Raw genomic sequence first — 21,518 nt, 5'->3', positions numbered from 1 at the left:
ATGAAATGCCAGATGAGACCCCCAGCCCCCCACCGAAACTCGCTCGGCCCTTTCTGAGGCCCCCTTGGATCTGAGACCCGGAGGGGAAAACTGCCCCATCTGCTCCCTTCCCCATGACTCCATGCCCACCGAAACCCACCCACCTGGAAGATGGCGATCCACGCGTAGCCGATGTTGTCGAAGTTGATGGCACCGCTGTGCGGGTTGCGTAGCCCCGCCCGGCACACCGTGTACAGCCGGTTCCAGTTGATGCACTCGCCGCTCACGTTGCCGCCCTGGCTGTAAGGGTAGCCGTGGCCAGCCGCCACGGCCTCCCCTAGCGTGGCAAAGGAGAGCCCCGAGCTGTTGGCATCGTACGACAACGACGACGATGATGACGACAGCGAGGACGAAGAGGACTGCGGCGGCGACGACGATCGCAGCGATAACGGCGGTGGCCAGCGGCAGCGGGGCCCGCCGGGCAGCACCGAGGGCGGCACGGTGTCGCACGTCTGCATGCCGTTGTCTCGGGGCAGCGAGCAGATGAAAGGACTCTCGTCGTCGTTGTCCGCCGGGAAGTACGGCGACATGCGGCTGTTGTTCAGCTCGCTGAGATGGCAGAGACCGGGGGGGGGGGGTAGGGGGGAAGAAGAAGGCCAAATAAGTAAGACGCCGCGAACGGGTGCTCGGAGTAATCGGCGTCTTGGCGATCCATAGTCGTCATTGAACGTGTATATTTTAACGCAGTCCATAGATATCACGATTCATCATTGACTTCGGGGTTAAGCCACGTAATGGTCTGGCCACATTTGTACACAGTGACGAGTTTAATTTGTTTGGCTATGTCGGGTGGACGAGGGTTCTACGAAGTCAATTTGGCCGGAGTATTATGCGGCCGAACCATAGAGAACTCACTGATGAAACACTTGCCGGAGTCATGTTTATTCGAGAAAATTTGTGGGGACGGTCCTAAATTGGGATGTTTTGGTGTCTGGACAGATCCTTTGGATAATTATTTTTGACGTTTTCATATTTTAATTTTTCTCCTAAATGTTATGCATTGATTCTTAGAGATATCATGTTAATGGATGAAGAAACATCAATTTTAATATCGAGCTAGCATCCTGTGTCAGAGACCGTATTGACCTCTTATCCACGCAATGGGCACACATCTTATATGCCCTCTCGAGATTGTTAGTCACATGAAAATCAAACAGATGATTTTAACTTGAATTTAGAAAGATTTTGATGAAAAAAGGTCTGTAAATTGAGTGAAATCCCAAACCACAACAACAAAACACTCTCACAAAAATGTGACATTTTGCTGTTGCAGTAGTTGGTGACTGCGCTGGGGCAATTAACTCACTGGACCTGAGAACCCAGTTGAATCATGGGTGGCTGTCCAGATTTGAACCCAGGATGTCAGCGATGCCAGCTCAATTCTCTAAATGCCTGAGCCATCCCATCACCTCAATTAAGGAGCAACTCGTGTGTGGGAGGAAATCAGAGTAACAGCAGAAAACCCATCCTCATGAAGTGATAACACTGAGAGGGAGACACAGATGAGTCCTTGAACCCATTTGTGTTGCTATAATTTACCGGCAACCTGGAGTTCAGTGGGTTTGCGACTTTCACAAATCGATGAGTTCAAATCAGGCTTTGGGCAAAACTCGGATCATCATCTCTTTCGGGTTCATCAAATGAGAACCACTGGCGCGGGAAGCCAACAGTGACCATCCTGCGGGGATACTGAACCCCACCATAGAAATTAAGAATTTCAATTTACCTGTGCCTTGCTGATGAGCTCCACTGTTTAAGTTAATTGAGTAGCAAAACAATTTTTTTTCCGTTTGTAATACCAAGTCTATTACTGTACTTGTCATGTACCAGCTGGTTGCTTCTAACGGCAATTGGATCAAGAGCCATTCAGACCAAGGATCTTAGGGAGCACCCCTTAAGGCCAGCATGGTCCACACATGTGTGGTATAACCAACATCATGACCGACTGTCTGACTTCACATTGCCGATGTGAATCACACTCAACGCCAGGTGTTCATTTAAGGTCGAGTTAACCTCATTGAGGCACAAACCAGCTGCAGATACCACTTTCCGCAAGCATTGTCCAGGTGGAGGAATTGCACCTGGGTTGCAAATATTGTAGCATCCTCCCCCCCAACTCTCGTCACTTTGGAAACCCTTATAAGCAGTTGCGTTTGGAGGCTTGAACCTCTTTTCTCTCCGCCGGCTGAAGACCGCTTGTGTTGCGATCGAAACGTCGTGGGTTTTTTGCTTTTATTTTTATTTATATTTTTATTTTCTATCTACGTGACTTTACCGAAAGAACCAAGAATATGAATATAATGTCGCAGCATCTCACAGCAATGGCATGTCTCCCACAACATGCAAATATAAACTCGCCATATGACCATGCAAGTCATTGAGACAAGTATTGTTAGCAAGCACCTATTAAGGTCAGTGCAGCGCTTGACAGAGTGATGCAGCCAGCACCATGCCCGGCCGCCTTTTTCTCCCCAAGTACTGATAATTCCCCACCACACGAAGTACGTATTTAAGGCTGAGCAGACCTAGGGTAGGCCCGAAACATATTCTGATAAGACTTCCTGCCACTGACATTCACTGTGGTCAGGTTTCAGGTGGCAGGGTTTGCAGCGCAGTGCGCTTACCACCGAGCCAACAATGCGCACGCACACACACACACACGGAATAAACGCATACAAACTACGAATGCCAATACATGACAGGAGAGTGACTCCCCTGAAGGGCAGGAGGCTGGGAACGGGTTGCGCTGCCAATCAGAAATCTCTGCCATCTGCTGTCCACTACCGCTGCTGTCCATCTCACCGAGGGCAACCCCCCAGTATTCATCTCTTTTGGCAGCGAGTGTTTGAAAAAGGCAGCTGCCTCGAGCGCCGCAGGCATTTGTTGGTGGCAGGCGGGGGGGGGCCTCGGCGAGACCCCGTGAACAAACCTCCCCATCATGTTTGGTGCTGACGATGCAGCGACGAAGGGAATCGGTTGTGCGACGTGCATGAGAGACGGAGCAGTGGCGCGCGCACTCTCGCTACAAACCCTGCGAGCCGAGTTTGACTCCTCCTATTGGCCAACGTCAGTGATGAATATCTCAACTGGGCCGCCACAATGTTGACTCGGCTATTATTGAGTACTGTTATATGGTGCAGTGCGTCAACATCAGCAAGGGATGGCCGAATGTGATATTGGCGAAGCGCACCTGTTTTCGTGTGCTCTGCCACCAGTGAAAGGGGCATGCTAACAACACTGCCTGGACATCAGTGGGAAAAGGTTTATACTCTCTGGTTCTTTCGGTAAAGTCACGTAGATAGAAAAAATAATAAAAGAAAACACGACGTTTCGGTCGCAACACAAGCGGCCGTCTTCAGGTGAGAAAAACGTATCTGCTGTTGTGGCTTTATATAGGCACGGGGGTGGGGGGAAGGAGGCTTTATAGCTCATCGGATTCCTCCAGTACAAATACATATTCTGATTCTGAATACTTGCCCCAATAGTCTACGTGTCTATACGGGAGATGCTTATTGTTTGTGCGTGTTGCAGTGGTTAGCGCATCATGCCACAAAGCCATACATACACCTGTAATATTTGCTAAAGTTTGCAAAAAGATTTCTGCGTATCCGAGTGCAAACTTTTTTCTACGCCCACGGAAATGAAAGAACAATGAAAAATGACAACTTTGTTATCTCATTGAGACCGGGATGAGAACAATGACATTGGTTGACCCTGGATCTTCGAAGAAAATCAATGTGTGTATGATAATGCATTACTTTAATCAGCTTCAATGAATGCAATAAGCAAGTTGCGAGTTCAAATCCTGGTTGGCGGTTGACTCAGCCCATCATCTCCTCTGGGGTCGATACAATGATAACCACATTGTGTGGAAGTCAACAGTGGTTGTCCTATGGATATACTTGTCCCAGTCATAGGAATGAAGAATTTCCACCACTGGCTCTGGCTGTAAACAGGAGATGAGCACTGCCTCATGTAGAGCCCATAATTAAAATGCTTAAAATAGCAGTACCGCCACCCAACTTTGGAAGTTTTAATTCCACCTCTGCTCATTGCATACGTTTCTATGTAGGGTTGAATCGCATGGTAAATTTGAGGCTTATTGTCCTGGCGTATTGTTCTGGCTGTCCTAGTTTGTTTAGGTTTGTATTCCTTGAACTACTTTGTCTCCAGGACAAACAAATTGTGCCATCTGGGATGAGGTTATTGACAGTAACTGAGAATAAGGACATTGATGTTCAGAGATAAATGTGTTGATAGCATAAAAAAAACTAAGCGTCCATAAATGTGATAAATGTCACGTTTTCAAAACGATTTTGAGCACCCGTGTAACTGTGCACCATCGTTATTGAATGATGGGCGATTATAAGTTTTGTTCACGGGTCAATAAGGCATTAAAGCAAGCAGATGAAAAACCTGACAAGTTTGAACGGAAATGTTACATTCAAATGGCACTTCGTACCGTTGCTGGTGGCCAGCTCTGAGTGGTGGCGCATTGGTTAGTGCACTGCATTGTGACTCCAGCAACCTGAGATCGTTTCCTGACCACGGCTAACATCTCTGTTGGTCCGTGGAATTTGTTTCTGCCAAAGAAGATCTCCCCACAATTGGGCACCTATCAGTTGTTCATTATTTAACCATTGAGGTTCGTTGCAAAAAACTAATTTATTTTCTGCTGTTGCCCCTGTGAACCAGTGGATACAATGTAATTCCACATTTCCATGCCAGGGACCGGTCTTTATAAACAACGACCACTGTTGACTTCCCAAAGTGGTAGTAGTTTTATTTTAGTCTCAACGAAGAGATGATGGGCTGAGTTGACGTGAGACTCGGAAGGGAATGCTCAGCCTTTGAATCAGGTTACAGCCTTGGGAAATTGCTATCTGCATCTGGCCACGGTCTCCTCTTGGTGGATTTAGCGTAAAATGAGTTATGTATTCTTAGGTTTTTTCCGTAGTCACGTAGGTAATGAATAAAAATTAATAAAAGTAAAAAAAATCACGACGTTTCGGAGGCAACACAAGCTTCCGTCTTCAGGTGGAACCGTCACACCACGATAGCTGTGACGGTTCCACCTGAAGACGGAAGCTTGTGTTGCCTCCAAAACGTCGTGATTTTTTTAATTTTACTTTTATTAATTTTTATTTTTTACCTACGTGACTTTACCGAAAAAACCTAAGAATATGAATCCTTGCAGTCATGAAAGCTTCAAATCTAGAATGCGTTATGTGTCAACTTAATAACGAGTATGCTGCCTGTTATGGTAATTTTAAGATGTTCAATTAAATTACTTTCAACGATGATCATTGGGGTTGGTTGTTAGCAATCATCATTAATGTAATTTCTATGGTACCCGAATCTACCTTTTGCAAAACGTTCAGCTTTTTGTGTTAAGGAAAGGAAAATGTCCGCATTTCTCTGCAGGTCATGAGGCTGTACTTGCAACTGAAGAAGAAAGTGTGGCCTTAAGATAGAATGAGTGCCCAGGATGTTAGCAGTTCTATTCCAGGATACGAACTTGGAGGTCTGGAATCGAAAATGAGATGAAAGAATTGTAATTTGAATCGATAATAGGTGTTGATTGGTGGGCCAAGTATACAGGAGGGAGGAGGGCAGGTTGCCCAGAAGGGAATTCGAGTCGTGGCCCAACTGTCGACAAGGCTGGAGCAGCGGAGGAAAAAATGCGTCGTCGGCTGAATCGCTGACAGTGGCAGTGTCTAAAAAAATCAAAGAGCGTAGCCTGACAGTAGTGGCACCACTCAAATTAAATGGAATGGAAAGCCAAGCGTGATTCAATAGCAGCCCAAAAAGTTTACACGACCTCTGTGACACGAGCATCCACGGCATGATTACATTTGACGATTTTAAATCGGGCATGTTGAACCCAGCCCTAACGGTTTGATTTGCTGATAAAACCTTGAAAGTGTAATAATGTAGAGGTCACTTTTTAGCATCAGTGCCGTTAAAACCAGGTTCCAGGAGGTAGAGAAAGGAAATCACATCACAGTTAAAATCAAAATCCATATGATCTTTTTCATTACATTTCTTCGTAACTTTAATTCTTCGTATAATGCTTATGTTTCATCAATTGTCTGGTAAAGACGGGAGACATAATCACGTTGAAGATGCTTTTGGCCGCAGATTTCTCCCACAAATAATTTAAAATAAAATTCTAAACCAACATTTTACCTCCAAGGTGTGAGGTGGGACAGACAATAAAATTCCAATTTGGCTCTTAATTGGACAATTACAAACATATGTTGGGGGTGTTAATGGTTCCCATTGGGATATTTCTCAAATCACAATGAGAGGTCACATCTGGGTTTGTGGTTGATGGTTCGATGGAGAGTGCCCGGAGTAGAGACACTCAATACTCCAGTCTCCTGGCCAACCCGCTGAATCTCACCTGTAACCTCTAAGCAAGCCCTGGTGGTCACCCATCTAAGTGCTAACCAGGCATTTCCCTAAGCTTCTGAAGTCATATGCGGTGGCTGGGTGCATGAGCACGGACGACTAAGAAATTAGTACCATCCACCTTTGCAAGACAACAGTGGATGTCCTTGGGAGAGACTGGCCACCGTTCTGAGAATGTGCAATTTCCACTGCCGACTCAGGGTGGTCCGCATTAATGAGTGCCATCACGTTGCACGAATGAGCTGGGAGGCCCTTATGAGTTTTGTATTAAAAACACTTCAGGCGAACTTTTGCTCACTGAAATGAAACACATAACCTAAACAAAATAACCGATTGGGCAACGTTTTGAATTCACAATTGCTCAGAAGAGCCTTGGGATCTTCGGTCGGAGAACCGTTCAGGCCTTGAGATTTTAATGAATAATCACAATTTTTTTCAAACGTGATTGAATTCACGAATCCCCCCATAAAACGGAATTGATAAAGATGCAATGTAAATTCTTCGTACATATCTTCACACAAAAAAGCAAAACGTAGTCTTCGCACGCAAAGCAAGGTGACACTGCTGATGAGACTGGTTGTTGCTTGTACTGAATCAATGCTGTTGAATTTATTCACTCCCAGAAGACCGCGGGGCTGATGAGTTGTGGGAAGAATCGTCCTGTTTTTTGTAATGGAGGGACAGATATTTGGAGGAGAGATATTGTTTAATCATCGATATTTGTCAATTATTTTCACTTGCATTATTCAAGAGGTCAAAGTGATGGTGCAATAGTTAGCAGACTGTGCTTTGAACCTGGCGACCCGAGTTACATTTCCAGCTAACAACAGTGACAGGTTCTCTCTAAACCAGTCCTGGGCTTCCCCTAAATTGACTCGGCCTAAAATTAGCACCTGGTGCGGCGTTTAAACATCAGACCGAGGGCGATAAAGAGGAATGGATGTTAGTGCTGTCCATGTCACGCTTAACAAGTGCTCACAAACAACGCTCGCACCTCGAATTCACGGGAAGACCGTTACCTTCTCCCACTCACGCTGATCAGCGTGGTGAAGTACAGTCAACGAAACTCTCAGTGACCGGCAGGAAAGTGTTTGTTATTTAATGACCCCCCCCCCCGCCCAAGCACATTTATGCATCCGCCACGGACGCAACTTTAATAATTCAGACGGGCGTGATGGCAGCCTCGCATTACCGCTGTCGCGTGTGATTGAACCAGCAAAGCTGTTTGGACAGTGGTACAATTACACGTCAGGTTTGTGCCCCGTGCACTGGTGTATTGAGTTAGGAACCACTTAATGAAATTTCCCACGGCTTGTAGCCTTCTTCGGCTTCGCCGCTTTCTTCGGAGCTGGGGGGAAATCATGCCGCATTAGTCCCGGCACGCGGCAATTTTTCACGTTTGACAGACGGCGTGTCTTCAAATGGCGACCGAAATGTCACGGTATCCGCGTGAAAATGCCTCGTCGGTTATTTATTTCGAGCGCGCTGATGATGGGTGCCGATGTAACCATCGGCATCATAAGAAGCAGCAGCAGTAGTAGCACATTTTGCAGCTGCATTTTCATCATCACAATCAACTCAATCGTGTATCAACGCAACCAAATTTAGGGGGGGGGGGCGGAGATAAGATGAAATGCACTGTGTAGCAAGCCAACGAAGATCACAACTATTGGAGAGACTGATGCTGCTAGAGGGGTAACGATGGATCAATTCATTGGTCAATATTGATTCTTGTTTTTAGGCACACGATACACGTATTGAATTGCATGTGTGAAAATGTATATTTGTAGATTGATAAATGTTGAATGTAATGCATTATCATCACCCCAGCAGCCACCGAATGACCTCTACGTTCACCACAATGTCAAAATAATTAATAAATCATTGATTCTTGAAATGAATTGTGACCCTGAATCGTGACATTTCACCGAATCATCCGAAGGGTGAACAGTTACCCCTCGAGTTCTCCCGATGGTCACGTGGTAATTCCACCACCGGTTCATGGCCTTCAACGGAGAGGGGGAGCATTTCTGTATTCTCATTTTGACTTTAACTTCTTAAGACTTAATGCGCTTAGCAGGACTCGAACCCGGGTCTCAGCAGTGCTGCCTGCGTGCTCCGACACGGGCGTTATGTCACCCCGGGGCTCTTTGCAGTCACCCCCATTGAGCTGTGCTTTTAAAAAAACAAAAGCAAATCTCAGCACGCAACACGCTCACTAACTCAATTTTGCTCCTCTGTTAGCATTTGGCAATTGTGGTGTCACATTCTTTTCACTCTGAGCTCATCCATTATCTAATAACGCTGCAATGATGTCACTTAAATTTGCCTTTGCATTTTGTATACTTAGGTATTGTGTTTTATGTGTTTCTGTTTCTTGTCCATGCTCAAGGATTTTCATTTGTTGGCATCCATGCATATATCCAACTTGCCTATAGCCCGTCCAAGGACGGGTGTATTGCAGTAAATCTGAAACATTCAAGCGAACAGCAGAGAGCGACGTGATATTCATTGCATCCATTCGTGTGACATTTGTAAGGCCGCGGTGACACAGACTTATTTCATTTTAAGGTTATAATCCCTTGTTCATCATGACGTCCTTTTTACTTCTATGTCGTCAATGTTATTTTCTTTGAACCATCTACGTGACTTTACCGAAAGACCCAAAGAATATGTCTCAACAGCGTTACGGAGATCGCGTGACGTGAGGGTTCTTGCCTTTGTAGTGAGGGTTGTGAGTTGACGTTGAGGAGGGGGGAGGAGGCGAATTCCTCCCCCCCCCCCGCCATGAGGGAGGGGGGGAGGGTCCATTTGGAGGACGTCACCTGGTCATGATTATTAATGAGGGGGGGGTGCTCCATGTGGAGTGACGTCAAACGCTCATGATTATTAATGAGGGGGGGGTGCTACATGTGGAGTGACGTCACCTGTTCATGATTATTAATGAGGGGGGTGTTCCACATGGTGTGACGTCAAACACTCATAATTATTAATGAGGGGGGGGGGGGCATGTGGTGGACGTCACCTGAACATGATTATTAATGAGGAGGGCTGGTCGACGTGGAGTGACGTCACCCGCGTTACACACACACATACATTATTGGCTTATTATAGAAGTAATAACTGCTTTATTTGCCTGTCTGCACATGTGCAGTGTGGTGGTGCAGCGTTTACCATGCTTCGCTACAAACCTGGTGACCAAAGTTCGATTCCTGCTGATGACCAACACCAGTGACAATTATCTGAACCGATCCAGAGCCACCCTGAGGTCAACTCAAACGAGCGCCTGGTGCGGTGTGTAAACATCGCCACTGGGGAGTCAAAGGTTGTGGTACTGGCCACCCACCCCCTCGTGTACCGTACCATGCCAGCACTCGCTTAACAGTCTACTAAGGCTAAAGGGACGATCTTTGTCTATGTTTGCTAGCGTTGTATAGTATTGTCTGGCTGTTATGTATGCTCCTTCGGCGAGAATTAAAAGCAAAGTAGATGAAACCAGCGGTTGTGTCGATACTAGTGGATGGACAAGAATGTTAGAGATTGAGGAACATTTCAGACTGAAGAATGCGTTGACAGAGGGAATAATCAGGAGTTGAGGTTTCAGTAAATAGCAAGTAAATATCTAAACAAAATGACAACTATACCAATAATTAGTGAAGATCTAAGGAAGGCGACACCAGCAGTTTGGACGCGTCTCAAGAATGGATCCTCAGAACACCAGATAAAGTGACGCACACACACTATACACTATACACTACGCATACACTATACACTACGCATACACTATACACTATGCGTACACATTACACACAATACGGATACACTACATTCTATAAAACACAATACAACGGACTACACTATGCGCGACACTGTAGCACATGTGAATCAGAACGCAAGCATTGAGACGTAGGAGTCTGACAGAATGTTTTTTTTTTGATTGGCTGAGTAAAGGACGCCGTGGAACAGACGGCTGATGGCGAGAGAACGACTTCATTCGGAGCCGCGTCGCTGATGAGCAGAGATGAAGTAGAGCTGACGAATATTATTTTTACTTCATTGTCACGTCTGTCAGTTTTTTCTGTCCATCCCCAATCATTTCGTTTTCCAATTGTGCCCGTCTGGGTGTTTGTTCGTGCTTTACTTCTCGTCATTATGTCGTCTCTCTGTCCCGTCAGTCTCCCGCCTGTCTTCATCGCTTTACACTTGAATGTCTGTCTGCCATCCAAGCGAATACAAAAACACTCACGAACCTCCACTCCCTATCTCCACGTAAACGCATCGTGTTGCCAGTGAGTAGATTCGCCTTCCGGTGTTTTGGCAACCTGCAGACTATTAGCAAACAGGTACTTAAGCAATTAAAGGTGTTTGTTCAATACGCCAGACTCTGCCGATGGAGTTTGTTTTCTTCACACACAAATGCTGCTTTATGTTTTTTTAATTTAAATATTTTACCTAAAAAATCCCTTGGGATTCAAACTTCTGATGTGCAAGCGTTGGACACACACAGAGTAACCATGACTCTGGCAAGCTCCCAGACTAAAAGAGTTACATTCTATGATAAAAAAATGTTTACCCTTTTCTACTTGTGGAGACAGAACTCCGCAGGTCGATACATTTATTTAATTCATTACAAATATTACTCTGTTACAGCACTCAGTTATATTTTTTTGTGTTATGTTTCATCCTTCTCTTCTACCTGTGGAGCTTTGTCACCTTGAATATGCATCTGAAATAATACAAAAACACCGCATATCCGGACAGGGGGAGATGAGTTAACTGGTCATGCAATTTTGATTTAAAGCTTTCGTGACTGCAGGTATTCATATTCTTGGTTCTTTCGGTAAAGTCACGTAGAAGGGAAATAATAAAATAATATAAATATTGGTCATGCAAGTTTCTTTGAACATAGTAAATTCTACTGATTCACACACATTGCATGTAATGTGTGGACGCTATTGTGGAAATGTTTTAACGACCTTGCCTGGTATGCAACGATGGGGTGAGTTCAATCGCAGCCCTGATGCCTGTATATTTAGCGTTCGCATGTCTCTCTCCCCGTGGTCGTGTGGATTTGTATCTGGGTCCTCCGGTTTTCCCCTCCACATTTAGAAGCACGCATTTAGAGCATTCGGCTGCTATACATTTCCACATGATAAGCCACTTCGCTGGGATGTTAATGGTGGTGGTCAGGTCCCTTTTAAAAACAGGAGCTATCTAGCTCAGTGGGCCTTACCTGGTGAAAAAAAAACAAAGTTTAGTTGTAATCGTATAGTGAGACATTCGCTCACATTTATTCACAAAACAGGACTTGCTCGATATGAATCGCATCTCGGCCGCGCGCACTCAATAGCCAATCGACGCACACCATGGCATTTGTACGTGCAGTGTGACCTTCTCGAGCTGAAGGCATTTCAGTTCATCGAGAATTAAGTGACCACGCTGACACGCACGATGCCTCGAGGCTAGAAAACACCATGGTACAAAACGTGGCACGTCACTTTCTCTCAATTATACAAGAGGTAAGGCCCTCTGAAGCCTGGGCACGTGTCACCTCACATTTCATGGCAAAATAAGAATGCATCGGTTTATAAACAGGCCACTGCAAAGTGTGGGGCGAGAAAGTGCGTGTTTGTCTGTGCGTGCGTGCGTGTGCTCGCAGGCCAAAGTGTGTGGGTGTCTATTCACGTGAGAATTTGTTTTTGCTTGTTGTGTTTGCGTGTGTATGTTAGTTTCTCTGTCCGCGTGTGGGCGTGTGTGTCCACGTGGCGGTGCAGTGGTTTTGCGTGCTGCGCTACGAATGTGGAGAAATTATTTTGTGGGTTCCTGGCCACGCTTAACATCAGTGGTGGGTGCAACCTGGTTGGCTCATCCTTTCAAAAAGAATAAAGGGTAAAGTAGAGTCATCCTTAAAAAAATAATGCCTGATGTGGTGGGTAAACAGCAGCATTGGAAAGACAAAGGTAACAGGGCAAAGTACTGACCACACCACCCCCACATTCATCATTCTGTCCACAATATCCCATGCCCAAGAATGGGGAGGCTTATCGCAACCTTTGCTCGAAGGATCGGACAGCCTTTCAGTCAGCGCTGCCACCTGTGCAGGTTTTTTGACCCCGGACAATCCGGGAATTGGCACCGTATCGGATTATATTTGTTGTACCGAAGCGTGTGGTGGTATTGTATTGAACTTCGCGAGCTGTGATAGGCCTAGGCCGACCGAGAAATGTATCCAGGTTTGCTCGACAGTGTAAAAGGTGGCAATCCTCTGTTCCGTGCAGCAAGGGTGAGTGGTGGTCATGGTGGCTCGGCCTGCGTTCGTCACCAACTAATCTTCATACCGTATACGACGCAATTCAGCGCCAAGCTTCGAAGAATGCTCGTCTCATTTCTGACCCGCAAGGATCAAGTGGGCAAATTCGTTGAGCTCTTTTGGCGAGGATTTGGGGGTAAAGGAGGGATGGACCCTGTGAGGGTTGTGGAGCCACATGGCTTGGAAGAAATTTCCAACCCCTGTGAGTGGCTGTTTGACGTGCGTCAGGCAAGTGAAGTGATGGAAGGGTAGCAATGCTGCGTGGACTTACTTACATTACCACCGCTGCAACGGCTTGGAACAAAGTACGGGCTATGTAGGATTAGAGATATGCTCTTGGGGGGGGGTGCAGCATAGATTATAACAACTCCCCAGGGCATTATTCGGGATTATTCAACATTATCTTGCCAGACACGCTGAAGAAAAGCTTGAGGAGGAGCACCACTGTGGGCTTAGGCAGGGGCGGCACAGTGTGGTAGCCGTACACTCTGTCTGTCGGCTACAGCAGAGGTAAAGGAAATGTCAACAAGAACTACATCTCTGCTTTATCGACCTAATTAAGGCCTACAGTACCATCGATAGGTAAGGCCCTTTGGTTGTTTTTTTCATTATTTAGGTGCACCTGACGCTCGACTAATGCTCATTAAGGATCTCCGTGATGGTGGCCGGGCTCAAGTAAAACTGTGCGGCCGAAAGTCGGGGGCCCATTCCCTGTTTGTCTTGGGGTGCATGATTCCATAATATATACAACAGTTCCATCAGCGACCTCCTCCAGCTGACGAGGATGCATTGGCTGGGTCATTTAGCTCACATCTCCAAGCAGCTTATGATTGGCCGGATAGTGAGGGCTTAACGGATATGGCACGAATATCAGAGTACTTGGTATTGAGTGGACTCATCGATGACTGATACAAGCCGTGGGAAGAGCGGCCTCTGCGGAAGAGGCTCGTGAAGGATGCTACTGGGCAATGAGAGGCAGGTGCCCCTCCAGAAACAATTCAGCAAAGTGGCACATTAGGGAGCGCAGGTGGTGCATCTACCAGTCATCTCAGTCAATTAACACACACCACCTGGCTCTATTCTGTCAGGTAGCCTTCAACACTTCAAGTGGCCTCAAAGTGTGCCTAGCCTGACACAGGCGCTGTGCTGACATCACAGACACTTTGTGGTGAAATGTGGTTGCTGTGGTTGTGTTAGTAATAAGGGCATAAGTATGTAGGCGTTTGATTGCACGAGTGGGGAGTAGAGCCATAGTACAGCACGATGTCGTAGTACAGCATAGGCTCAATTACCAGCCATGCCCATTTAATGAACAAGTCCTCGCTAACACGATTTATCGCTATAGTCTATAATACCAAAGCAAATAGTGCACCACACAAATGCTACGACATATATTAAAGCAAGCAAGGGTCCACAAAAACAAAGATCCCCCCTATAGTCTTAACAGACTATCGGGACAAGTACTGTTTGCGAGCAACTATGAAGGCTGGCATTGCACACGAGGGGGTGGGAGGCACTCCACACACGTGCGTGCTCGCACACACAAGGGCACAAATCACGGACAAACACACGCACATTTATCATCAGCCATTCTCCGTCTACTGCTCGCTGATAGAAAATCCCATGTCAATGCAAATCCTTTACTTGACATGGTCTCATCTTAGGTTGGTTCTAACGTTTTCCAGCTAAACATTGCCCAAACCGAAATCCTTCTCTTGGGCGAGGCCACACTGAGCAGAGACTTTAGTGCAAGCGCCGCACCTCCTAAGCGATGACATTACCCTAGCATAGAGTGTTGCGTTTCCTTGGAGTTATCGAGGATGTAGAGCTCTCCTCACACATCGCTCTACTCTGCAGGACCTTCTCCCGTCACCCGCAGAACATCTTCTGGATCTGATACTTTCTTCCCACAGCTTCTGCCGAGACCCTCATTGACGTTTCCATCACAACCCGACATGACCCCTGCAACTTTCTGCTCAATGACCTCCTAAAATGCCTCACCTCCCAAGTCCAAGTGATCCAAAATGCCACTGCCAGCCTCATCTCCGACACCCATTTAACCAAGATAACATCTCCCCCAATGCTCAAATCCCTCCACCGTCGGCCAATCCAACCCTGAATCGATTTCAATACTGAACTGACCATCTATCCCCTTTAATCTTGCTATACGCCATTATCCACTGCTACCTTAAAGTCCGCCATTTTCTTTTTTTTAACTGTTTATGTTTGCCAGCTTGCCTTACACAGGTCAATAACTTTAAGTATCTAGATGTTATCTTGGACCCAAAACTGTCCCTCAAAGTCCACATTGATAATATGGCCAATAATATTTTTCAAAAAATGCCTCTATGGAAATAAATGCAGCATACTACATTGTCTCTATCTTGATATAGTCAAATCCACCATCCTTCCCATCTTTTATTATTGCAACATTGCCAACCGTCCAACCTCCAAAAGCACTCTAAAACGTCTTGTTCCATTATACCACTCGACCCTCCACTTTTCCCTCGACGTCCCCTATAGAACGCATCATTGCAACCTCTCAATCACCTCCAAATTGTCCCCCTGGACATCCAAAGAGACCACGTTTGTGCAGTTGTCTTCATCCAAAAGGTCCTTTAAGTAAATGACTTCTTAACAATTCAAATTCCCACAAGCAGACTCAGAAGTGCTTCCTCCCTGTTCCTACAAAAAATACCAACTATTAAAGCGAGGATTTTTGGCGGCAAGTCCTTCCACGCTGCTGCTCGGCGCGTTACCGAAATGCCCTTGCTCTCTCAGCTCAGGCTCAGTCCCCTCTCTCCAACGTGGGCGCAGCGTGCTCACTTTAGCTGCTGCACCCAACCTGCTTGCCGTTATTTGTCGTGATGCTTTTGTTTTATTGTTCGCTTTCCTCTCGCTTCTCTACGGCCGTTCATTACCCGCCGTCCTTGAATGTTTCGTGCAAATGTGCCTGTTTCAGTTTGAATCGCGTTCATTTTTTGTTGGTTTTCAACATGTCGTTAAGTTGTTCTTCGTTACGCATTGTTGTCGCCTGCACCCGCTGACGTGTTATGTTCCATCATTGCCTGTTCCTCCGTAAGAATCACTCAAATGTTGTTGTTCTTTACACTATGAGACCTCCTTTACCAGTGGCAAAATATAGTAATAGGTTTTTACCCTTTCAACTGGTACAAAAATTGACATCTTTATACAAGGCATCATGTTTGCAATAACCACAACACAAGCAGTCTAAATGCAAACAAAAAGAAACAACTCTGATGATGATAATGATATGCACTGTCCTTGAAGTTGAAGATTATATCACAGAATGTTCCATACAACAAATAAACATTGATCGATTGATTGCACAGTGTCTAGAAATGCTCTTAAATTAATACCCAACTCCCAATCCAATTGAATGTTTCCTTATTATCATTCATTATGTGGCCAGTTTATGGTACTGAAGGTACTGTAAACGTATCTCAGCCGCTCGGATGCACTCATTGCACGCTTGCATTGCACAGAATGTCACTCTCGTGATTGCGTTACAGATGGCTTTAGTACGAGTGCCTTTGGGCAAAGAGTCAGATTTTGTAAATCGCACACTGTTTATTAATGTGAAACCCATTATGTCGTTGTTTGCCATGAGGGCAGCCTAATGTAAGTGTTTTGTTAACGTTGTTGTGTGTGTGTGTACGTGCGATCCGGCATTAATGGGAGCTTGCAAACAGCACTTTCCTCTCGTCTCATACGCTATGTTATTAGACTGGGATTGTGCCATGGTGACGGATTCACCGCTTGTTGCAGAGGTTCACGGTTCAATTCCGTCAGGGCATTAATACCGCGGGTCCATTGACCATTACATTCACGTCTTGTGCATGTTAAAGATCCACTGACGTCGTTCAAACCGAGTAGGCCGTAATCTGAAAATTTGAACTATTAAACATTTTATTTTATTTTACCAGAAGCGACCTGGCCGCCACAAATGACAGCTCAACAAAGTGGCTTATTACGTGGAAGTTTATAGCAGCCAAATATCCTAAACGCATGTTGAGTCTAACTGTAGAGGGAAAAACCGGAGGACCCGGAGAAATATCCACGCGACCACGTGGAGAAAATGCAAACTCCAAATATACATGGGGCACGGTCAGGATGGAAGCCACGACCTTCTGTATACCAGGAAAGGATGTTAGCATCTCGCCACCGCAGTACCAATCTAAATTTCCAGTGCAGATGCAAATGACTCAATTTGGATGAGACATAGAGACGTCGCTTAGGTGCAGTGGTTCACACTTTGTGTGTCTGTGTTCGATTCCCAGACACACAAACAAAAATAACTGTGGAACATTACATCTGAACCTGTTGTAGGCATCTTCACGATGAACTTAGCTTTACATTAATACCAGGTGCTCGCTCACAGCGCTGAGAGGGCAGTTTTTTAGGTGCATATTCAGTTCACTATTAATGTGTTTACTTTGTGTTAAGTTCAAAGTTCATAAAAAATGAACAATTGATTAAGACGATTATATGAACGAGCTTGCTTTTTAAATCCTTTATAATAAGTTCACTTGCTTGCTTGCTTGCTTACGACCGTGCAAATCTTTCGGTCGTTTTTTAACCCACTCCCCGTGATTCAATCGAGCTGACATTTTGCACACAGACTCGTTGTGCGTGACAATGTATTTTCGTGAAAATTTTTTTCTAAAATGTTACACTTTTTAGGAAAAAATAAATTATATTTAATTACCAATTGCTTAATGGTGGCAGCCATTTATCTGACCCATAGGTGGCAGCCATCTCAAGCCAGAGGACGAGAGGACTCTAGCTGCCACGCATATAAAGGATTTATAGTGAAAAACTTTGTTTTTACGGGTTAAATTTTTTTAAATAATTTAATTAATAAGAGGCATGTAGAGTACCGGTAATCCTGTATTGATACTCGTTCAGTGTGTTAGCAGGTGAGTTCAATTTAGTTCAATACGGTGTTGTCGTTCGTGCATATTGCATCTCACATCTCCGCGGAAGCACAGACAAGCAGGAAGGCAGCAGCGAGGCAGTGAGCTCGCTCAAACAATTGCCCATACTCTGTAGTCTAATATATATCAAGATGGTTTCAGCTATTCAATGGGTATTCATAGATAATAATATTTATTTATACTGAAGGAATCCGAAGAGCTATAATGCTCTTTTTCACAGATGTCCAGTAGGAGCAGGTGGAAACTGAAGCGCCTGGAGAAAAGCCACACATGTGAGGGAGCAACGCTCTATCCCATCCAGAATGGACCGATGACATTCGTTCACACTTTGCTGTACCAGGGTACGGCTCCTCAACGCCCATGGGAAGGTAGTTTCACATTATTTCTGCGACCCATCAACCCTCGCCTCCACAGCGCTGGATTACAGGTATGTGCTACTACTGCCCGGCTAGATTAGCATGAATGACATATATTAATACGTTTATAGCAAACATGAAAATGATTCCAAAGAGGATTAAAATGGGAAATGTTGGCATCAGCGGCTTGGCTTATCACAAGGAAAACAGCTGCCAAAGCACACAGACCATTGCACAAAGCCTACAGCCACAGCATGCCTCTGTTAATTCCAATGAAAGATGCGATTTACAGAAAGTAATCGTAAAAGTAACCACCAAATCAGATTTTGTTACTTTGAAACAACTAATCAGATTCTGTTGCGTCATATGGATTTCATTATACAGCATTATGTGACCTGACTTATAAAACCTCACGTAGTCAAAAATCAGAAACTGATTGCTTATAAAGAGTAATCCTATCGTTACCAATTACGTACACAGAAACATCTACACAACTCAATCTTGATTTTAAGCTTTCGTGACTGCAGGAATCCATAATCTTTGGTTCTTTCGGTAAAGTCACGTAGGTATAAAATAAAATGAATCACGACGTTTCGGGCGCAACACAAGCGTCCGTCATCAGGTGGGAAAGCGTGGCCTGCTGCTGAGGCAGACTGTTTTAAAAGGTTTGAAATGGGTGTAGCCCAAGGGTCATAAAGAAGTGGCCAGGGCTAGTGATGTTAACGTGAGAAATCAGCATGCAACTGTAAGATAACCCCTCTTTATTCGCGGCACTATTACCTGAGACCCATATCCGGTCCGCGAAAACTCCCGATCATTTGTGACCTCATTTATTCCGATCCGCGTTGATCGATTTTCCACAAAACTGCAAAGTGAAGTGACTTCCCGATACTCGTGGTTTCCGCAGAGAAGACTCGCCGAAGTGGAACATTCACCCCACTATCCGCAGGGTTATTTGCAATCTTTTACCCCACAAATACGAGCCATTTCGCGGATAACCCCGTGGATAACAGGGTCCGCGATGTTGATCGCTCACCTCACCGCCGTGGAAAAGGAGTTATTCCTGCAGAGTCGTTAACGTGCAGAGTTAAATACACGTAGGCCCACAGAGACCCATTTCAATATGCCATGATTCTCGTGTACCCCGTGGCTGATCTCCAGACATTCACAGCAACATTAGCAAGTCGAATTTGAACATGTCTTTGGGCATCCCCTAGGTCGACTCAGCCTTAAATGAGTACCTGTTACAATGTGCAAACGTCATTGCTGGGAGCACAGAGGCGGCAGGCCATGGTTTTGGCCACACCAACTCCTTACGAGTTGTGACAGCCAGAATAGCGACTTGCTGACTGTGGTATTCCAATAATCTGGATGGCTACATGGGAGATATGTTTTCATATCTATGCGGGAGTGCATATGTATGTATGTACACATGGACGTGTCCTTAATGGATGCTTGCTAAGAGCACTTTCTCCAACAGGCTATACGGGAGATCTTTGTATCTTGTCTATTTGTGTGTGTGTGTGTGCGTGCCTGTATGCGCGTGTGTGCATGTGCGTACATTCCAGGATGTATTGCTCCCATCAAGTCCTCCCATGCCAATGCCCGGAGGTGCACAAAAGTGTTGGATGATGAATGAGTGTGGGCTCAGTGTCATTCTACAGCTGACTGCATAAGTGGGCATGCGCGCGTGCACGCAGGCATGCGTAATAGGTGCTCGCTAACAGAACTTGCCCAAACAGTTTATCGATGTGACCAGGGAGATTCATCTTTGTAGTGTGTTTGGGTTGGGTCCTTGTGGGTGTGTGAGCATAATACTTGTTTATTCCCATTCTTTGTTGAGTTCAAAGTGTGTGTGTGTACATGGAGTGGTGTTTTTTCTTTGTTTTGTTCTTTTGTCATTGACCGTGGGTGGTGCAGTGAATCACGCACTCTGCTACCCACCCAGTGGCCTGGGTTCAACTCCCACTCACGGCCAACATCGGTGGCCAGATATCTTCTCGGTCGACTCAACTACGGGCTGGTCATTGTGGCTCAGGCACTGAGTCCACCGAAAGGTGAGCACCGCTGTTTAAAATTGCGAGACATTTCTGTCCCCGGGAGACCAAACGCGGCCAGGAGTTGGCGCGGGCCCCCCTCGCTGACCTCGTGCGAAGCGGCGACCTCCGCGGATCGCTCCCCGATGCCCCAACAGCAGCTGGCGGACCACGTGGGGGACCTTTTGTCTGTGTATGTGTGCATAGGCAGGACAGGCTGCTGAGCCTAATTTTGGGAAACAAAGCGTCCTACCAGCAGCGCATTCGATTCCCCAGGCACAGGCTGGGCATTGGGGCTCATGTGAACGCACTGGCACAGCGTCGCTAATTACCTGCATTGGTCATGAAAGTTATTAGACTTCACAGCAACATGGACAAAAAAGAAGAATCGTCCAGAGTCGATTGTCTTCTTCCGCCAGTGAACACCAGGGTGAATCTAGGAAATGCCTTTGTGTAAATGTGTTTGTAGGTGTGTGTGCGAGTTTGAGTTTACGTGTGTAAACTTGCACGTGTAAGTGTAGCGCGTTGCGCTGCATACCCAGTGATCCGAGTTCTATTCCCGCTCACGGCCAACACCAGTGACGATTACCTGAACCGGTCCTGGGCTTCCCTTAGGTTGACTTTGCCTCAAATGAGTAGCTGGTGCGATGTGTAAACATCTCCACCGGGGAGACAAAGGTGGCCAGACGTGGTGCTGGCCACCCACCCCCTCGAGTGCCGTGCCGGCCTCCATAGGTGCTCGCTAACAGCACTTGCCCCCAAAATCTGTTAAGACTATACAGGGGATCTTTGTCTTGTTTTCTACAACCGTATATGTATACATGTCTGAAAATCTGTATATTAGCTTCACGCATGTGTAATATCGTTGAGGACTCTTGGACGCCGGGGTTGAGGCACACGTATTTATTCCGCGATAGTTGTCACAACTACGGACATACAACACTGGAGGGGGTATCGGCCCCCTCACCCGGCTAGCTGGGAACACACTGCTAGCCCTATCTGACCTACCTCCTAGTCCTCCACTAACGGGCTAGGGGAGGCTATCTGGCCCGACACTGGTAAGTCGGGCTAGGGTACCCGGAGTCCCAGAGCACTGGCTCTGGTTCTCGGGACCACGCCGCTGGCTCGGTCCTGCGCGGCCCTGATAAGGGCGGCGTCCCAGGGGAGTCCAGGGCTCTAGCTAGACGATCTTCGGTCTTCACTGGTTTAGCTTTAACATTGTTCCCCGAGCTCTCCGGCTCATCCCCTTTTAGACCAAAACCCCCCGCTGAGGGGTGGGGCCCCGGGGGATCACGACTCCGGGTCAGCTCCCCAGGCTGCCCGGTGCGGACGTCGTTGAGAGCACCTCCCCGTGCACTCACGAAGCCCCGCCCACTGTGTTTGTTTCCCGTGTGATCCTATGTAT

The 21,518-nt window shown here is 46.2% G+C and overlaps 1 protein-coding gene across 1 annotated transcript in view; it reads right to left on the bottom strand.

The window, feature by feature from the left end:
• The window catches only part of LOC144721291 (voltage-dependent T-type calcium channel subunit alpha-1H-like), a 270,667-nt gene that overhangs the window by 103,589 nt on the left and 145,560 nt on the right, over positions 1-21,518 (bottom strand). Inside the window, exon 6 of the mRNA XM_078598797.1 lies at positions 144-588. Within this exon, the coding sequence (XP_078454923.1) occupies positions 144-588 (445 nt within the window). The remainder of the gene's footprint in view (positions 1-143; positions 589-21,518) is intronic.

The sequence above is a fragment of the Lampetra planeri genome, chromosome 1 (assembly GCF_965212315.1).
Source record: "Lampetra planeri chromosome 1, kcLamPlan1.2.h2, whole genome shotgun sequence".
NCBI lineage: Eukaryota > Metazoa > Chordata > Hyperoartia > Petromyzontiformes > Petromyzontidae > Lampetra > Lampetra planeri.
This window is presented reverse-complemented; position numbering and strand designations above follow the sequence as displayed.